The 17289-nt window shown below is 46.8% G+C and overlaps 1 protein-coding gene across 1 annotated transcript in view; it reads right to left on the reverse strand.

Annotated features, from left to right (window-relative positions):
• The window catches only part of COL23A1 (collagen type XXIII alpha 1 chain), a 192750-nt gene that overhangs the window by 22601 nt on the left and 152860 nt on the right, over window positions 1-17289 (reverse strand). Inside the window, exons 6-8 of the mRNA XM_059825575.1 lie at window positions 3054-3080; window positions 1042-1068; window positions 323-349 (exon numbers count right to left, since the gene is read on the reverse strand). Of these exons, the coding sequence (XP_059681558.1) occupies window positions 323-349; window positions 1042-1068; window positions 3054-3080 (81 nt within the window). The remainder of the gene's footprint in view (window positions 1-322; window positions 350-1041; window positions 1069-3053; window positions 3081-17289) is intronic.

Below are 17289 nucleotides of genomic sequence, written 5' to 3' on the forward strand. Positions count from 1 at the left end.
TTCCAATGCCAACAAATAAGGAGCACAGCTTCAAAAGAAATTTAGAGTCTGTCTCTGACACTGGAAGAGGGAATCAGGGATAGGAAAGTCCAGTAAAAGCAAAACCTTTCAATAGGGTACCTGAAGGTCTTCAATTCTCATTTCCCCATGGTCAAACTTAGGAAAACCACCACTGCAAAGAGCTCCAATGGCAAAATTAAACGTTCCAAAGCTGTTACCGTACCTCAGTTTGCAGCAACAAAACTGCACGAAGCCTTGTTTTGTGCGGTGACCAAGCCCAACCAGATTTTAGAATAAATCAGCGTGCCGTGTCACTACTTACCCTCGGGCCGATGTCCCCTGCTTCACCCTGCACGTTAGGCAAAACAGCAAGGGTCAACTATTAGAGTTCAAATTTCAACCACAAAGGACCGAGCATAGGGTCAGCTGGACGTGGGAACAGCACACAAGGGAAGAGGCAAGAGTCCTATTGCTTAATGTATTCAAAACCAGGGAGGAGAAGGGCTCAAGACAACACAATAGGGAAAGATTCTGCCCTGGCAGGCGATGAAACAGATGATAAATCAGAAATAGCGGATTGTTTCCAACTCTAAGGCTCCCCTAGCAACTGCTTATGTCCTACACATGCAAGCATTAACATCACTTTCAGTACAGTAATGGCCTTCTTTGGCTGCTCTAATTTCATGGGAGGATGTCATGCAAACGCAGAGCGATGGAGGCCACAGCCTTGCTCTTGGAGGAAAGCAAGAAGAGAGTTGTGTGTCACTCTCCTGACCCTTAAGGAGTTACCAGGAACCCTGCAGCATGGATGAGCTTTAAGGCCATATGTATTCCTCCTACATCTTTGCAAATTCTTTCTGCCCTCCCCTTCCCAGGGCTCATCCAAAAGCAACCCGAGAACCCGCTGTCACAGCTCCACATCCCAACAAAACCCAGTGGTGATGTGATGCTGGTGTATTGGGGTAACCTGAACTGAGTGAATTACAGCAGGAGGAGGACATACTGCTGCTTCCCCAAAAGCCACATGCATGCCGTCTTTACCTTTTCCCCTTTTGGTCCTGGAGGTCCCTGGAAATACATAAGAAGGATCCAAGTTAAGAAACAGCAGAATCGTTGATGCACACAACATCAAAACCAAGGAGATTGCATTCATCAATTCGCAAACCTGAGCTGCGTTCGCTATTGTTTTAAGTTATACATGCTATTATTTTAAGTTACACACTGCTTCACGTGAGCAGCACGCTACCAAAAAGCGCCAAGGAGGTCCTGCCTGCTCCTGCCAGGACAGAGGACCAGAGAAGGACGGGGGCAGGGCAGGCAGCGTGACAGCCGCTTGCAAGCACGTGATGCTGAAGAGATGCAAGAGATTTCTTAAAGTATTAAATCACTTCTACAAAAACACATGCTCAGCATATCATTACAACAATTATACATCTGTTTGAAATAAACAAGGAGGATGGGCTGCTTTCTTTGGCCTATTTGCTGAAGACATAAGTCATCTTTCCTCTGAGCAGCTTTCTGTAAGACAGGCAGGCAGAGACACACTGCAGCCCCAAAGAGAAGCTGCAGAGCCACGCTTTGACGTGCCTGCTTTGCATCCTCCTTCCAGGATAGAAAAATATTGAATCTCGGGGTTTGGCCCATTTCATGGTGTTTGCTGAAGTGGGACCCGGTGGGCTGCAGTGGGGGAAGGTCAGCAGAGAGGCTGACAGCGGCAGCATCTGCATCCCCGCACAGCATCCCTCCTGCTGTTAATTTGGCTCTAAGCAAGGCTGCTGGCCCCTTGCTCTCATGGAAGAGATCATAAACAGTCTGGTTTGAGTTTGGCCGTTTGATAAATTTGCTTTTTCTTTGAGATTTTCCCTGCCTCTCACCCAGAGGTCTTGCTCCTGCCCGGTGCACACGCACAACTCGCAGCCGTTCGCATCCACGTGCCTGCCAAGGGCATCGGGCGCAGGAGCGTGCTGCTGGGGTTTGCGCTGCTCTTCCATCACGGGGTTTTGCTAATTCAAGGCCAAGCCCTGAGCACAGCGGTGTGAGCTGGCCTTCCTTTTTTCTTTTCTACTGCGTTACTTCTGGATTTCTTTTCATTGACATCTGTCATCTTCAGGGGTAGGATAAAAACCAACCACAGCAATGGTTGGACTTGATGATCTTACAGGTCTTTTCCAACCTTAGTGATTCTGTAATGTACAGCTATAACAAAGCACCCCCTAACTGGCTAGAAATAAGTATCTGGAGTAACTTTTCTATTGCAAAGACTGAATGACTTCTGCTCACTTCGAAAATCACAGTTGATTTAGGACCAGAGCTTGAAAAGATTTCAGATGGTGCCCTCTAGTGAACGTGGTGGAATAGAGTGGGATGTGGACACAAAATAGAGCGCTGTGACCTCCTGTAACAACCATCCAGCTGAAAGAATCGGAGCTGGCTAGTGTTCAGCTAGCATAGAAATAAAAAAGTCTGTGCTTCTGTAAAATAAGTAAGAGAAGAGTGGAGCAGCTGAGTACCCAAAGGGCTTCCAAGCAACAATGAAGTCAAGCAAACAGCTCATAAAATGAAGTCTAGGCTGTTCCACAAAGTATTGCACGGACACCGGGCACTCTCAAGCAGGTCCTGCCTGGGTTCCTTTGGAGGCAAACAAACCCAGTTTGGGAACAATTATTTTTACAATAGCACTTTATAATGCCAGGAGCAGGCAATCAAGGTTACCGACTTTGCTTCTTCAAGGGTGCTACTGGAGTTTATTTCCCAAATTTGGTCTGCAGCCCATCAGCAAAGCCTCCGCTAGCCAAGCTGGCGCAGGAGGGGGAGAAGCAGCCGAGATGAGCTGACAGGTAAAGAAAAGCTCACTTCTAGCTGTGCCGGCCAGCCCTGGCTCAGAATTTAAACTTGCATGTGTTACAGACCACAGAATAATTTTCCTAAATACAATTTTGTCTCCTAAACAGTTATATATGTAGTAATAGATGAGTAATATTTGAGATTCTGCCTAGCTATTGCAGAGCAGTGTGAATAAAGACATGTTACACTTGGCATTCGGTGCTACTTACTGGTTTGCCATCCAAACCGAGAGGCCCCTGAAAAGGGAAGGAGAAGACAGTATTATTAAAAAAGAAATAATTAAAAAAAAAATCAATTTACAAACATAGCAGTATCGGTCATGCTCTGAAAGAAGCTCTACTTACGTATAGTACAATCTTTGGCTATATTACTTATATACCTAATCCTTCATCCATGCAGTCCAGCAGAAAGGTTTCACAGAAATACAGTAAGAGGTGTCAAACAATTTGCAGAGTATAAAGGAGCGTGAGAGGAAGCGACAGGATTAGGGACAGGGTGACACTGGTCTGGCACAGCGCTCGGGACTCCCCGAGGTTTTTAAAGACTCTGAAAGAGCAGCAGTAAAACACATCTGATTTGGTTAAACTGAGCAGGTCCTGGGAGCAATTCACATCTACCTCAGATCTGAACCATTTGTTTTATCAAAAGGACTTACTGAAACTCTACCATTTTACCCAAGACATGGGGATCAGCCACCAACCTTCGTCCGTAATGGTAAATCTCACTGATGGGAAGGGGTGTCTCGCTATGGAGGAAGGAAGGGTACATCTGCCCCATGGGCTGATACCCACGTGCTTTGCTCATCTGCAGTGATACAAAGCTGGAAACGCGCTTGTATTTGCAGGACCAAGCACTTAGTCACCCCGGTTCTGCCCCAGGTCTCCCCTTTCTAGGGTTGCCACAGGAACGTGTGATGAATCGACATGATAAATGGTTATTTCCCCATTGTTTCTGGCACGCAGCCCTTAATTAACGTGCAGCCACTGAACGTATTGGGCCATAGGAAACCTTGTTTTTGAGAAAGGATGCACATGGAGAGAGGAAGCACAGATGCTTTAAGGTCCATGGGCAAAGCCAAAGATGCCCATGCTGTCACCTGGAGCTGCACACAGGCACTTGGGGGTGAAGAGCAGCAGTTCAAAACTCAACAGTTACAATAAATCCCAGAAGAATTGTGTTTCCACCCATCCACAACCTGCCGCCTGAGACCTTAAAACCTGTCCTCGTTTAAATCCAAAGAAGGCTCAGCCCTGCAAACCATTCCTGAAGAGACACAGCACAATGGTTGCGAGTCAGCAAATCCTTCGGACACCTGCTTCCACCCCCAGATTTCCAACACGCGCTCACGTGCTTTGCTGGGCGAGGATCCGCTCCGGAGGGAGCTGTGCCGAACAGCAGGCACTACATCCCTGCCCCGTCCCCGCGGCGAAGCCTGCCCCAGCGCTGCAGCACGGCTGGCAGCTCCTGCGGTCTCAAACACAACCCAGCCTTGCTCTCCTCTCTGCCTACTACAAATTCAAGGGCTGTGCTTGCAAAACGGTACCTTGGGATCAGCACCCGCTCCCTCTTACGTCTGCCCAGCACGGCCACACGTGTGTGGCACACGCGCATCCTCCTGGCTCCTTCTGCAGACGTGCTGGGCTGAAACGTCTTCCCGCATTACAGCCCTGTAAACCTGGAGGACCTACTGAAGCAAATGTAGTTTGGACTTTTGTATAATGCAATGATAAAGCATCAGTGTGTTCTGTATTTCTTAGGGAACTGATTAGGGTGAACTTTTTTTAGTTCTGCTTAAATCTGCGATGGTGAAATTGAGCAGAAGAGAAAAAGGTGTGTAAGGAAAGCCCAACAGCTGCATTAAAAATAGCATCCTTCCAGCTCACAGCTCTGGCCATCGCTAAGGAATAAATCAGTCTGCAGTGGCTGTGGTGACTGGGCTTGGAATACGAAACTGTGGGACACACGCAGCTCTGTTAGGAAAAAGAGGTAAATCCAGGCGGCTGGATCCTGGGCAGGGCATCGGTACCTGTGTTATAAAGACTAGGGGACCCGTACAAGAGATGTTCACCTGAAAAATAAATGGGTCTTTCTTTACACACGAGATTTCTGAAGTGACCAAACACAGGTTACACCGTTCACACAATGTGTATTGTGCCTCATAAGGAACTACCAGTACACAACTGCTACATAGCAGCAATGAAAAAAATAAATGAATGCAGCTGCGTCCATTAATGCAAAGGCTTGCAGGTCACAACCGAACTACTACATCTTCCCCTAACACCCCCTCCATACTTTCTCTCACCTTGATTCCTTACATTATAACACCTGGGAAAGGCATCAGGTCCACGGAGCATCTTTCCTGAAACTATGATTGTTCGAGATGGTTCACCTGAAGCTCCTGATGCAGCACTCTGACCTCCAGAGGACAAGACATGGGACCTGAGCAGACAACTTGCAGCACATTCAACTTCTCAAAGGAGCAGAAGTCCCTGAGAGATATGTTTTTTGTTTTTTAAAAATTTACAATACCAATTCATCAGTTTTTAGCTATTCTTGTATCACTCCACAAAGGGACATCCAGAAGAAAAAACAATGGCCTATTCAAAGGATGTTTGTTTGAGGGAAAGCATTTAATGCTTAAAAGAAACAATATCCACTGGGCTTTCAAAGGGGCTCTCAGCCAGCCGCGCTGCTGAATGGACAAGACTAACTCTGACTTTTAAACGTGCTGTTAGTCTGGGCTGGAGATTTAATTGCCTCTGCTCTACCTGCCCAGAGCGAGCATGGGCAGGGTTCCCGAGAGCAGCCAGAGGATTGCATGTGTAAAGTAGGAGACAGCATCTGAAATCTGGGCTTTCTTACTTGGGTGCTCCTGAAAGTTGCAGGCAATCATGTGCTGAGACCATTATTGTCTTTTATTTGAATTCTGCTCCACGTCATTTTAGTTAAAGATGAAGGAATCTTCAGTTTATTTGATAACTACGGAACAGGAAAACAACAAGTAACCCCCTATTCCCCCAGCTAAAAAACACCTCTGCAGAAGTTTTCATACCGGGGGGACAAAAATCACTTCCACTTAAACAACCAGCACAAAACGTTTAAAAAAGGTCAGTTTTCTGGACACCCCATTACCGGACCCAAATAAGAGAAAGCTTTGCAGTGGCTTCATGCTGTGTTTTTTGCCCAGGGATAAATTTCACTCCTGCCTTTGCCCACTCTTGATTCCAAACCTTTCACTCCAAATCACACACACAGAGTGATCGCGCTTTACATAATTAAATGCTCGCTACATTGAGAGGGGATGAACTTTCTGCCTAGGACAAACCTGATGCTTTAAGACAAGGTAGAGAGAAAATTCAATCAACTTCCCCCAAAACATGCTTCTGACCAAAACCATCGCTGCCCTGGCCAAGCATGACAAAACCCATCGATCCCAGGTGCTTTGAGGAAGACGACGCTGTCGTGGTCCCAGCCAACATCATTCGGTGGACGTGAGAGCCCACTCCTAGCTGTAATCAACTTGGATCTCATTTTCTGACCATGCACCAGTAAGGACCGCCTGCATTTGGTGCCAGGCCAACTCGGCTCTGCAGGGCATCCTCCACGTTTGAAGAGAAAAGAAGAAACATCGCTGTCAGTTTGGTAAAGAAAATATACCCAGAACATCTGGCTGGAGTCCTCAGGTTGCCAGGGCGGGAGGAGCTGGTGACACAGAGCAGGAGTGAGCGGTAATTGCAATTACTTTCCTTGGTTTTATCCCTCACAAACAGTAACGTGAAGCACACTGTGTTCCTGCGGGCATAATGACCCAAACCATGGTGCATCCCCACTGCCATTGCCTGGGTGAGGACATTATTTATATAATGATATATATTTTATGGTATACATTAATGATATATTATTTAATTATATATATTTACGCAACGATACTGAGAATACAGACGCAAGTTAGACAAGATGTTGGGGCTTGAGCAGAGCTTGTTACTACGTCATGTGCTCTTGCTGCACACCTTGGTTTGGCCATGCAACATTTCAACTTCAGAGGAAGGGGCTACATTCAGATATGTTTTTAAACAAATTTTAATATTTTTTTGTTTTGTTTCACAGTAGAAGCTCAGAAGTCTTGAGATGTAGCACCAAAACATCACCTCTCATTGCAAAAGTGAGATTCACCCAATGCTGAGAGCAGCTGAAGGCTTGGGAGCAGTTTTAGGCTCACCAAAGTGGGAAGACGTGGAGCTTGCAAGCTCCAATTCACATGCAAAAGCTCTTCCAATAAACAATAAGCATTTCCCCCGTACATCCCTCACCCCTGCCCAGAGAAGCCTAGGTGCCAGCCTGGCTAACTGGCCCTCTGCCTTCCTCCTCTGGTGCCATTACTGCTGCTGGCAGGGATGTACTTGCTCTAGCAGCGTTACAGGAATTTTAAGGGGGGAAAATATCTAGTGAAAACAAAGCCAGAGATTATTAAGAGGACAATCCTTCTGAGTTGGGAAATCTTCTCTCATGGTTATTTTTAATGTTTCCTGCTCTGCTAAAAATTAGCACAGGGGTCGGAAGGAACCCCGCAGTCAAATTTTAACAAATTCAAAGGGCTGCCTTCAATCTCTGTCTCTGTGGTTTCGAAAAATGGTAAAATCTTACATTTGAAAAGGAGGAAAGTGTCAGAACAAAAGAGCACGACAATATTTTAGTATCCCTGCGAAGGGCCCTGGGTCATTAGGCGGCGTGGTTTGCCGCGCAGCCAGGGAGCGGGGACCATCCTTTCCTATAGGCTACGCTGTAAATCTTCGCAAGCGGGACAGTGTCTGCTGGCGATGCGGTTCCTCAGCACATTTTTGTGTGAGAAGAAAGCTCTGGCAAAAGCTGTGTCCAAGCACGCCCTGCCAGACCCGTCACAAGGAAAGGGGAGAAAGGCAGCCAGGTTGCTGTGGCTCCTCCGAGCCTCCCAGCTGAAGGAAAAGGGGAGAAGAGGGAATGAGAAATGAAGTGTGAGTCCTCTAAATAGCAGCTGAGAACCACTGGCACTAACTGCAAATGAATCGAGTACAAGAGTGCTCTGGGATATCACCTCGTCCTTGTCCCCAATTACTGCTACCCCCTCCTTCTTCCCTGAAGTCCTCAGTGCAGAAGGACCAGAAGCCCTTATGAAAAAGCAAGTTTCTACTCCATGCAATACCGCCGCTGCTACAGTAATTGTTTGCCCTTCCAACTAACCGCATTTAAATAACAGCGAAGAAAGACTCTACGTATGAAATCGGTCATATGAGGAATTACCCTGCACACACCCCGACTGCAATGGCTGCGAGCCACAAGTCCTGGGTGGGAAGTTCCTCCTGCATCTGCCCTGACCTCTGGGGCCCCCGGTCTGAGACCCCAAAATCGCGTCAGCCTACAGCACGACACAGCATTGGAAATGTTCCTACCAGGAGCTGTTGTATTTAAGCATTAACATGATTAAAATCATGATAGCTTCATGTTTAACCATATATAGCGTGGGTGGTCTCACTGGAATAGGATGGGATTGCTGCACAGGGGAACAGCCCTGCACTTAAAAATAAAAAAATAAAAATTTTTCAGCATGAGCATGATTATTAACAATCCTTTGCTAATAATTTTCTCTATTTCTTTGTTTGAAAAAAAGCTATTTCATTATTGTCCAACACAAATTCCCCTTTAGTCCATGACTGCATGCAAACCCAAAAACTACTTTTTCATTACTAGCTAATAGTTTTTTCTTCCTTTTTTAAAAGCAAATAGCTTCTGCAGTTCTCTTACAAGCACAAAACAGTGATGTTGACGAGACATCATTTTTTTAGTGTTTGTAAGACTAATTGTTTTAATTTGGAAAATAAATTACACTTGTTATTCCACACATCAGTATATTTGTTTAAAAAAATGGAAGCAAAGTATATTTGAAATGGCTGCCCCACATGGGATAAAGGTCTTTTAAACATATTTTCTGGGTACATCAATAACATGCCTTTTTTTTCTTTTTTTTTTTCTTATTTTCAAAACTACTAAAAAGTGCAGAGCTCCAAAGCAAGTCCTGATAAATACCCTGTTGCCAGATTTAACAAGGAAACCATTTACACATGACATTCACTGAGGTCCCAGTTTTGCATGAGTTTAAAGCTTTAAACACATCCAACCTTTGTGATTTAGCTAACATCTTTTTGCAACCACAAGCACCTCCGGCAGGGCAGGTCCCCCCAGGCCGTGGCAGCAGGGAGCCCGGGGGCTGCTCTAACCTCCCCGGGGATGCTGCCACCCCCCAAATCAGCCTCGACGGCACCCGATCCTAACTGAGGCTGACAGCGAGGCACTGAAACCATATCCTTCTGCACACATCAGCTGATTTATAGTCTTCTCCAAGAAGGCGGCAAGATGTCATAGAGGTGAAAGATAAGCCAGACATGGGTATTTATTTAGCCATTAAGTTGTATTCCTGGATCAAAACCTACTTTAAATGTCAGGCTTCACTAGCACATTTATCACGACAGCAGCAGGTAAGAAAAATTACTGTTACCAGTGGCATCTCCCATTTGGGACAGCTCTGGATTTAAAGCACAGCAGGATGCACTCGTGTAACAAAAGATGTCGCGCAGCGTTTTCATTCGACTTCCTCGATAGACCAAACCCTACACATGGTCTAGCAAAAGATACAAGAGGACTCTGAAACCCAGGCACGGCCGCTCCTCCCCATACGTGTGTATTACCCCATGTCTGGAGACAGCTAGGTGTACAAAATTTTGGGGCACAATTCACTGCCACTGACTTTTTGAGGGTTTAATGGGAAACCATCTTCTGGTTTGGTTCTCTCCCTCCTCTCTTGCATTTGCCGGTGCCGTTCTGCACGGCCTCAAAGCCAGGCTCCCCTTGCTCAATTAGAAAACTCTATTTCATTTTACAGGGGAGGGCAATTAGGGGTTCCCCAAAATCCATCTCCCTGCAAACTGCAGCCCTGCATGTAACATCTGACCCCAGTCTTGGGGGGGGATCCCAACAGGGCTTCTCCAGGCAGTGGGGCGAGCTGATCCCCCCTTGCCCGCAGAGCCCCAACCCAGCTGTGGCAGCTCTCACCCCTCTCCCAAATTTCCTTCCAAAAAGGCCACCTGAGCACACCCCAGGCATTGTCCACAGCATCTGGTGGGGCTCAGCATCACCAGACCCTCCAAAAGCTCCTCCGAAACCTTTTTTGGGGCAGAACCACGTGCCACAGCCCGAGCTGACAGCAATAAATGCCCCAACAGAGACGTGAGGCAAACGATGCAGAGCAGCAGCCTGATAAGGGCCAAGCGTGTGTTAACAAACCAACCAAAAAAACCACAAATCTGTGCTCTGTTCCAAAAAAAAGACCTGTCCTCAGACTGCTGGGCGGCCTCTGCCCATTCTTTGATGGAAACGGAGCAGAAAGGAGCAGTAATTTACTAAAAACTTCACCCGTAATGCAAACCAGACTGCGGGGCTCTGCAAGGGAGCAGCCACCTCGGAGGCTGGGCTGGCCCACGCAGGGCATCCGGTGGCCACGCACAGCCAGCCTCTGCGACGAGAGCCCAGCGCAGGGCATGAATAATTGCAAGGGTTTCTGAAACCCCTGAGAAACGAAAACAAAACCAAGAAAACCCAGAAAAAAAAAAAAAACCAAACCCTATCCTGAGAATGTTTGTGGGGCAGCGCTGAGCCCTGCCCCACTGTTCAGCCCCTCCTTTGCATTGCCAATGTGGGCTCAATGGAGCACTTCAGTTCCCAGCTCCCTTCCCAGACATGCCAACCACATTCATCAGAGCTTCGCTGTGGAAATAAGGCACCTTTTCTCCTTTTCCTTAAACATAAGATGCGCCTCCTTCCATCTGTGTGCAGAGCTCCCTCCTTGTTTTACTGGATGTCTTCTCAAAGATGCTCAAGAAAAACGCCTGGAAGCAAATCTAACACCGACTGGTCCAAAGGGGTGGAAAAGCTGGAGCTGCACAGGACACTGCTTGGGTTAGCGAGCAAGGTTACTCGGATAAAATGCAAAGAAATGCCACAACAGAGATGGTTTGTTCGCTTCTGCCGATGCAAAGGGAAGGGAAGGAGTCACCGCAGCCAACTGCCTCGATTCCTGGGCCAGCAGCGCTCCGCAAGGAGCTCCCCAGCATGTCGGATCAGCTTATCTGCTGCTCAGCATCATTTCAGAAGCAAGAGCTCACTCATCTGTGCATCACATTGCGCCAGTTTTCTTCCAAAACAACAAAGTGCTTTTATGGAAGAAAGAATCCCCCGACTTCCCCCAAATTTCTGAGGCTTAAATGAGTTCCATGTGTTCTGTGCAACTGCTGGTTTCAAGCATTTGGTGCCCAATTGGGTTTTGGATATTTTTTGTTTAATGTCCAGCTATGAGAGAGGAGACAGCCTCTGTGGTGGGGATGCAGTTTTGAAGTTGGTAAGCAATTGTTTTGGAGGAATATCAACATTTCAAGTGACCGCTTCAGCCTCTTACTGCCTTCATATTCTTCCCCCGCCAGTGCCACCCCTGGTTGACAGCTGCTGTTTGGATTAGCTCTCTTTTGTGGTTAATGAGCAAACTTCTTGGTTTTTCTCCGTTTTCCTCTGCCTACAAGCCAAGCCTTGGTACCACGTGGCTGCGCCCAATGCACTGGAAACAGAGATGCAGATGCACCAGCTGCACTCACACCCCGAGCGGGAAACCAGAGGACAAGCAGCATGAGAAGCCAGAAATCAAAGCCCTGCTTCAAGCAGGCATTAGGTGGTGAAGGACCTTTTCCACCATCCATCCTCATCCCCAAGCTTCCCCCTGTGTGAGCCAGCTTCGGATAAAGCAGCCAGCTGGGTCCAAGTCATCACCCAAAAAGCCTGTATCAGAAAAGTTCTCTTTGCCATTTTTGTCAGCACCTTTACCAGGCCCTCTCCTCTCCCTGGCCAGAAACACTGGAAGTACAGAAGATAAACAAATGCATCTGCAATTCCTCTACTGGGTGGGATAGAAGACAACTTTTTATTTTCCCTGTGGAAGAATTACCTCTAAATCAAAAGAAAAATAAACTGCTGCCAAGAAGAGCTGGTCTTTACAAAATCATTGTTGTCTCCACATCAGAGAGCCAATAAACGGACATAGCAGGAAAATACGCTGGATCTGCTTTCCCTGCTTAAAGAGGTTTTCCCCTCTAGGCAAATAATTACGTGAATTGGCCACAAAACTGATATTAAAATGAAATGAAAAAGACTAGAACTACAAAGTTTGCCTTGTAAAATGAGTATTTGTTACTTCTGTCTTTTGGGCTCTTACTGGGAGAAGTATGTCTGCAAACGACCTCATTCACAGGAGACGCTCCTTGAAGTCTGAATATTTATGAGCAAAGATACTCAAGAGAACAAACACAGGACCAAACCCTAAATTACAGTTATAACCTTGATGAACCTAGCTAAGAAAACTAAATAGCCAGCTTACCAACAGAAGCCTTCATTGTGGGGATGAATACCGATCACATGACACAGTATTTGAAAATATCTAAGTCTAGCAATGCCAGATGTTAAATACAAAATTTTTTAATTCTGTGCATGCACAACCAACCAAAACACCCATGCAATGTACAGGCACTCCGTGTCTGTGCATGAGCTACCACCCAGGGTCTGGAAAGCAGCCGCCTACAGTGAAAACCAGTGAAAGTCTGAGATCCACATGCTCTTCCCTTGCAGCCCACGAGATCTGACCACGTAGCATGGTCTCCCATATCTCACATGGGGTTTCTGGCAGCCCTCCTGAAGAGTTAAACCACTGCCTATTGCTCTGGTTTGGGCACGGAGCAATCTCAAGCTACGCGCAGCTCCTCCTGCGACCCTCCCAGGCTGCACCCTGAGCGTGCCCAAGCAGGACTTGGAAATAATCGCATAGATGGAGGCAACTCATCAAGTCATCAGGCAGTCCAATTCCAAGTTCCTTCTACAGTTCTCCTGCAAAAGCAGTTTCCTATTAATGTCACATCTAGCTTTCTGGTGTCGCCATTCCCAAAACGCCTGGCTAAGTGCTTGTCTTGGAGCTTTCTGGTAAACTCTGAGGGACCACAACAGGACAGAGGAGCTGCCACTAGGAACGGGCTTGGGCACATGTTCCTCATTTCCCACACATCAGCCTGTCTGCATTCATAATACATTTATGGGTCGCACACAAACAGCTTGCACAGACTTTCCCTTGCTATTTACGCTATCTGAAATTCTTAACTGCTGAGGGGAGAAAACCCCACACTCTGTTGGTTATGGCCAAGGTCTACAGCTGCCACCAAAGCCCTTCTCACGCTGCTCCACTGCACTGGGGCTGTGCAAGTCAAGGAACCAACTTCCCTTCTGCATGTGCTCCTCCAGCCCCTCTCCCAGACATCAGCTCAGAAAAGAACATTTGGCTTCACTTTATGTCTTGAAAATTAATTAAAAGCAGAGTTTATCATCCTTACAAGTTGATTTCCGGCTACAGGCATTACAGCTGACTTCAGTGGATAACTGGATTTACAACACTGTAGCCAAAGGAAGATATTAGCTCACTGTGCAGGGCTCCCAAAATAAAGTTTCTGAAGATGCTGAGCTGCTTAGCTCCAACAGCTTCTTAGCGTGAGGTGGACTTTAAATACCAGAGAATGGCCTGTACAAGAGTATTTCAGTTTTGACTAAGCAATTATTCCCGGAAAGGTGTGCCAGCATTGAGCAACACCTGTGTTGTGTCTCTCCTTTACCATAAGTCCATTAATTGATTATATTGGTGTAGCTACCTGTCATTGTAACAGGATGCTGCTACTACTCAATACTGAATTATTTTGAGTGACAAGCTGCATCACTTCTAAGCAAGCAGAGCTTGAAGCCCTTTTCACCCCGCCTTCCCAAAGAGTTCCCACCGTTAAGGGAGATGGACAGGACGATGCCTGGGCTCTTTCAGGCAACACATGAGTGATTTACAAAATTCAGAAGGCAAACATTATACGCCAGAGGAACAAAATTAGTAACACTCTGCTCAACCAAAAATAGATGTTAATATTCTAAGGAAAACATATAAAATAGGAGACAACTCTGTTTCGTATCATACTTTTTTTCTGCAAAGCCTCTTCCCTGCTCTGCTTTTTATTAATGAAGACATGCACATGAAGTAATTCCCCTCATTAATCAACTTCATTCTTTTGGTTTCTTCCCACTTGAAGTGACAACCCTCCATTCGGGATGTCACGTAGCAGCGTAGCAGAGACCGATTTTAGGGAGAGACGAATAGGAGAGGCAGATGAAACTCTCAAGAAACAGAGACTTTGGTTTGAAAAGGCCTCTCTGGTAGATGGGAAGAGGGAAGGGAATGGGTTCTGGTGAACCGCAAATGCAGCATCTCATTGGAAAAGAGGAGAAAGATCATGTAGGAGGACAGCTGAGTAGTTTGAAGGTGTGTAAAACCATCCCTGCATGGGGCAGGGGAAGGGACAGGGGCAAGGCTGCTAAAAGCATCACCCAACCATTGCTTCTCCCCTCCATACATTATCTGACTCCATTAAACAGCTACATAACGGGAAGATCCGCCTGCACTACAAGGTCAGCTGCAAAGCCTACTCGCAGTTCAGCTCTTCCATCTGCTCCTCATTTTATCTTTTTTTTTTTTTCCTCCTGCCCAGATGCAGCCGCCTGCCCTACTAACGTAAGCAGCCGAAAGCCCTGCTGCATCAGCCCTCTGCACAGCCAATCCCTCTGCTCCCCTCCCAGGTTTACGAGGGCAAATGCCCCCCGACACGCTGACGCACTGACAGCACATCAAGTCAAGGGGAACCGCTCCTTGCCTCAGAAAGCATGGCTTGGGACACATCCCAGGGGATCCTGGTCCCAGCGCCTGGTTCTGCCCAACAAGAAACACATTTCCATCATCGCGGCGGCCGCACATCTGCTTTTCCTCTGCTCCAGCACGTCCTCATGCAAACCTGAGCTGAAACTTCGGGGCTGTGCTTCGGTTTGGGGATGGGCCGGGTGGTCTTTTGGCAAAGGCTAAAGGTGTCATCCAAGTTTTCCTCATCAATCTGATCTAAAGGCTGCTGTCACCTCTTCAGAAAAGCTGGCGACGGGAAGCACCAGAGCAGAACAAGGCAGTTAAAGCAGCAGTGGCTGGTGGTCCTCCCGCAGCAATGCCCTCCACGGCAGCAGGGAGACCTCAGCACACGCTTGGACCTGTGCAAAGCCCAGAGCGAGGACAAGCGGGGCTCCACCACCCCACCCACAGCCCCTGGGCAGGTCCCTGAGCAGGGGGTTGCAGGCACAGCAATACCACCAGGCAGGGCTAACCAAAGGCAGATCAGGTTGCTCAGGACCTTGTCTAGAAAACCGTCATTTTTCTCTCCTGAACTGCTTGTTTTACAGCATTTTTATCACTGTTTTTTCCTTAGAGACCACTGCATCTGTAATGAATCAATGGAGCCCTGTAATCAATCTGTAATTACCAATTATTCTGGGATTTCTGTATAAAGGAATCATTTATCCTGTAGTTTTTAATCACTGACGCTGCCGGTTCACCCCAGGACACCATCCACCGCACACCTACGTGTTACTCCAGCCTACCACCACCAGCACAAAGAGCCAGAAGAATGTCATGGTGTCCTGCAAGAAGGACCACGCAGATATCAGATGAGAAAAGCGACCTGGCAGTTCTCCTTCACCTTTGGGGTTAAGCGCTCTGCTTCCCCCCAGAAGTTGTTTTAGGTAATTTTCTCTAAAAAGGACTTCTAAAACTAGTGTTTTAGCATCAAAAAGAGTAAAAGCCTCCCCGCTCCCTGGTGCCTCCATTTGCGTTCTTGCAAGCTCAGGAGGTGCAAGGTAGGCTCTCAGACTAAGCAGATTTGCACCCCAAAACCTAAGAGCTTATGATGATCACTGCCACCGTTACTACGTGCAAATTAGACAGCCAAGATGAGGGAGGAAGAAAAAAGAAAAAATTGCAGGTATTTTGGACACTAAATACATCTTCCAACTTTTTCTGCCCTTAACTCTCCAGAGAGGACACACACGCACGACCCACATTCAAGCCCCTGCAGAACCCGAATGATATTCAATATGACAGCTCTTAAGTTAGCTCTCAGAAACCCTTCTGCCCCCCAAGAGCCAGTTCTCTCGGCAGCTAAACCAAGAAGCACAGTGAGTCGTGGGCTTCTGCCTTGTTCACTGGTCACCAGGGTCTGGGTGAGCCCACGGGAGCCGCCTCTGGGCTGGATGCAATTTCCACTGGGTGTAAGTGGATTACCTGCAGAAGAGAGGTTTTTATGTTGCAATTTCATTATTTGTTAAATCTGGTTACAAATTTGGCAGCACAAGTTTCACCCTTCCAACATCAGCATTCCTCATCTGTTAGAAAACCCCCAAAATGGATTAGATTATTGGCCTGGGGGTCAAAACCGTTTTAAAAGCCTCCCCCAGCACTGCGATTAAAAAAGAATATCTCAGGATAATCTTCAGGCAACCTCTGAAGCAGCTGATAGGGCAAAGGCATGTACATGGCAGTGTGAGCTCGTGCCTCCCCGTGGATATCAAAAAGGCTCTTTTTCCCTTAACCCGCCCCGATATCAAAAGTTCACAATAAACTCATTATCTGCACAGTCTTTGTCCTTCTGTCAAATTCGGCTGAACTGGGCCAAGTTCAGAAGTTACTGGGGAGAGAGGAGAGAAGACAGACCCATGCAGCCCTGAGACCATAGGAACCTACCCTGAAATTCAGGCTGAGGTATATGCTGTGATCTATGTTCAGTGGGATGTCAAAACCAAGTCAAACAAGACCAGAAAAGCCACAAACCCCACCATTTTTCATAGCGGTTACGGTAACGTTAGTAGGATATGCCATAGACCTAAAAATAGAAAATAAATCCTCTCTGGAGTTTAAAAAATAATAACAAACCTACAGAACTTCATAAAGAAGAAACTGTTTCTGCTGTAAAGTTTTATTGTAGGGCACAAATCCCTCCCCTTAGGATGTTAACTATCAAAATATTGAAAGCATCTTATAAAAGCTGTTTTCTCTTCGGGCCCTGTCTCCAGAGCTCTGGTTCACTTACCCTTTAAGGCTGCCACTGCTTGCAGCTCGCTTATACGCTAGCAGCTCACAAAAACTCAAAGCGCCGCTAGCCAAGGGATGCATGTGTTACCACACCTATCTCTGACACCAAACACCATTTAATACCTGCTTCCTGCTTCTGTATTTGCACCACATCTACCTCCTGAAACAGAGTTTATTTGATCACCCTAAAGGGAACTAAATAATTAAGTCAATTTGACCATGCAACTGGATGTAATAAAGCCTGTCCATATGCTTCTGCTGAGTAAGAGTCTCAAGCCTGATTGGTGTTTAGTTTCCTCTTTCTTCAGGTATACATATTGCTTTGGAAATGCAATTATTGTCACCTCCTCGTTAGATAAAGCTAATTAGCGTAGCCACAGCCACAC

This window comes from Gavia stellata, chromosome 16, assembly GCF_030936135.1.
Source record: "Gavia stellata isolate bGavSte3 chromosome 16, bGavSte3.hap2, whole genome shotgun sequence".
Lineage (NCBI taxonomy): Eukaryota > Metazoa > Chordata > Aves > Gaviiformes > Gaviidae > Gavia > Gavia stellata.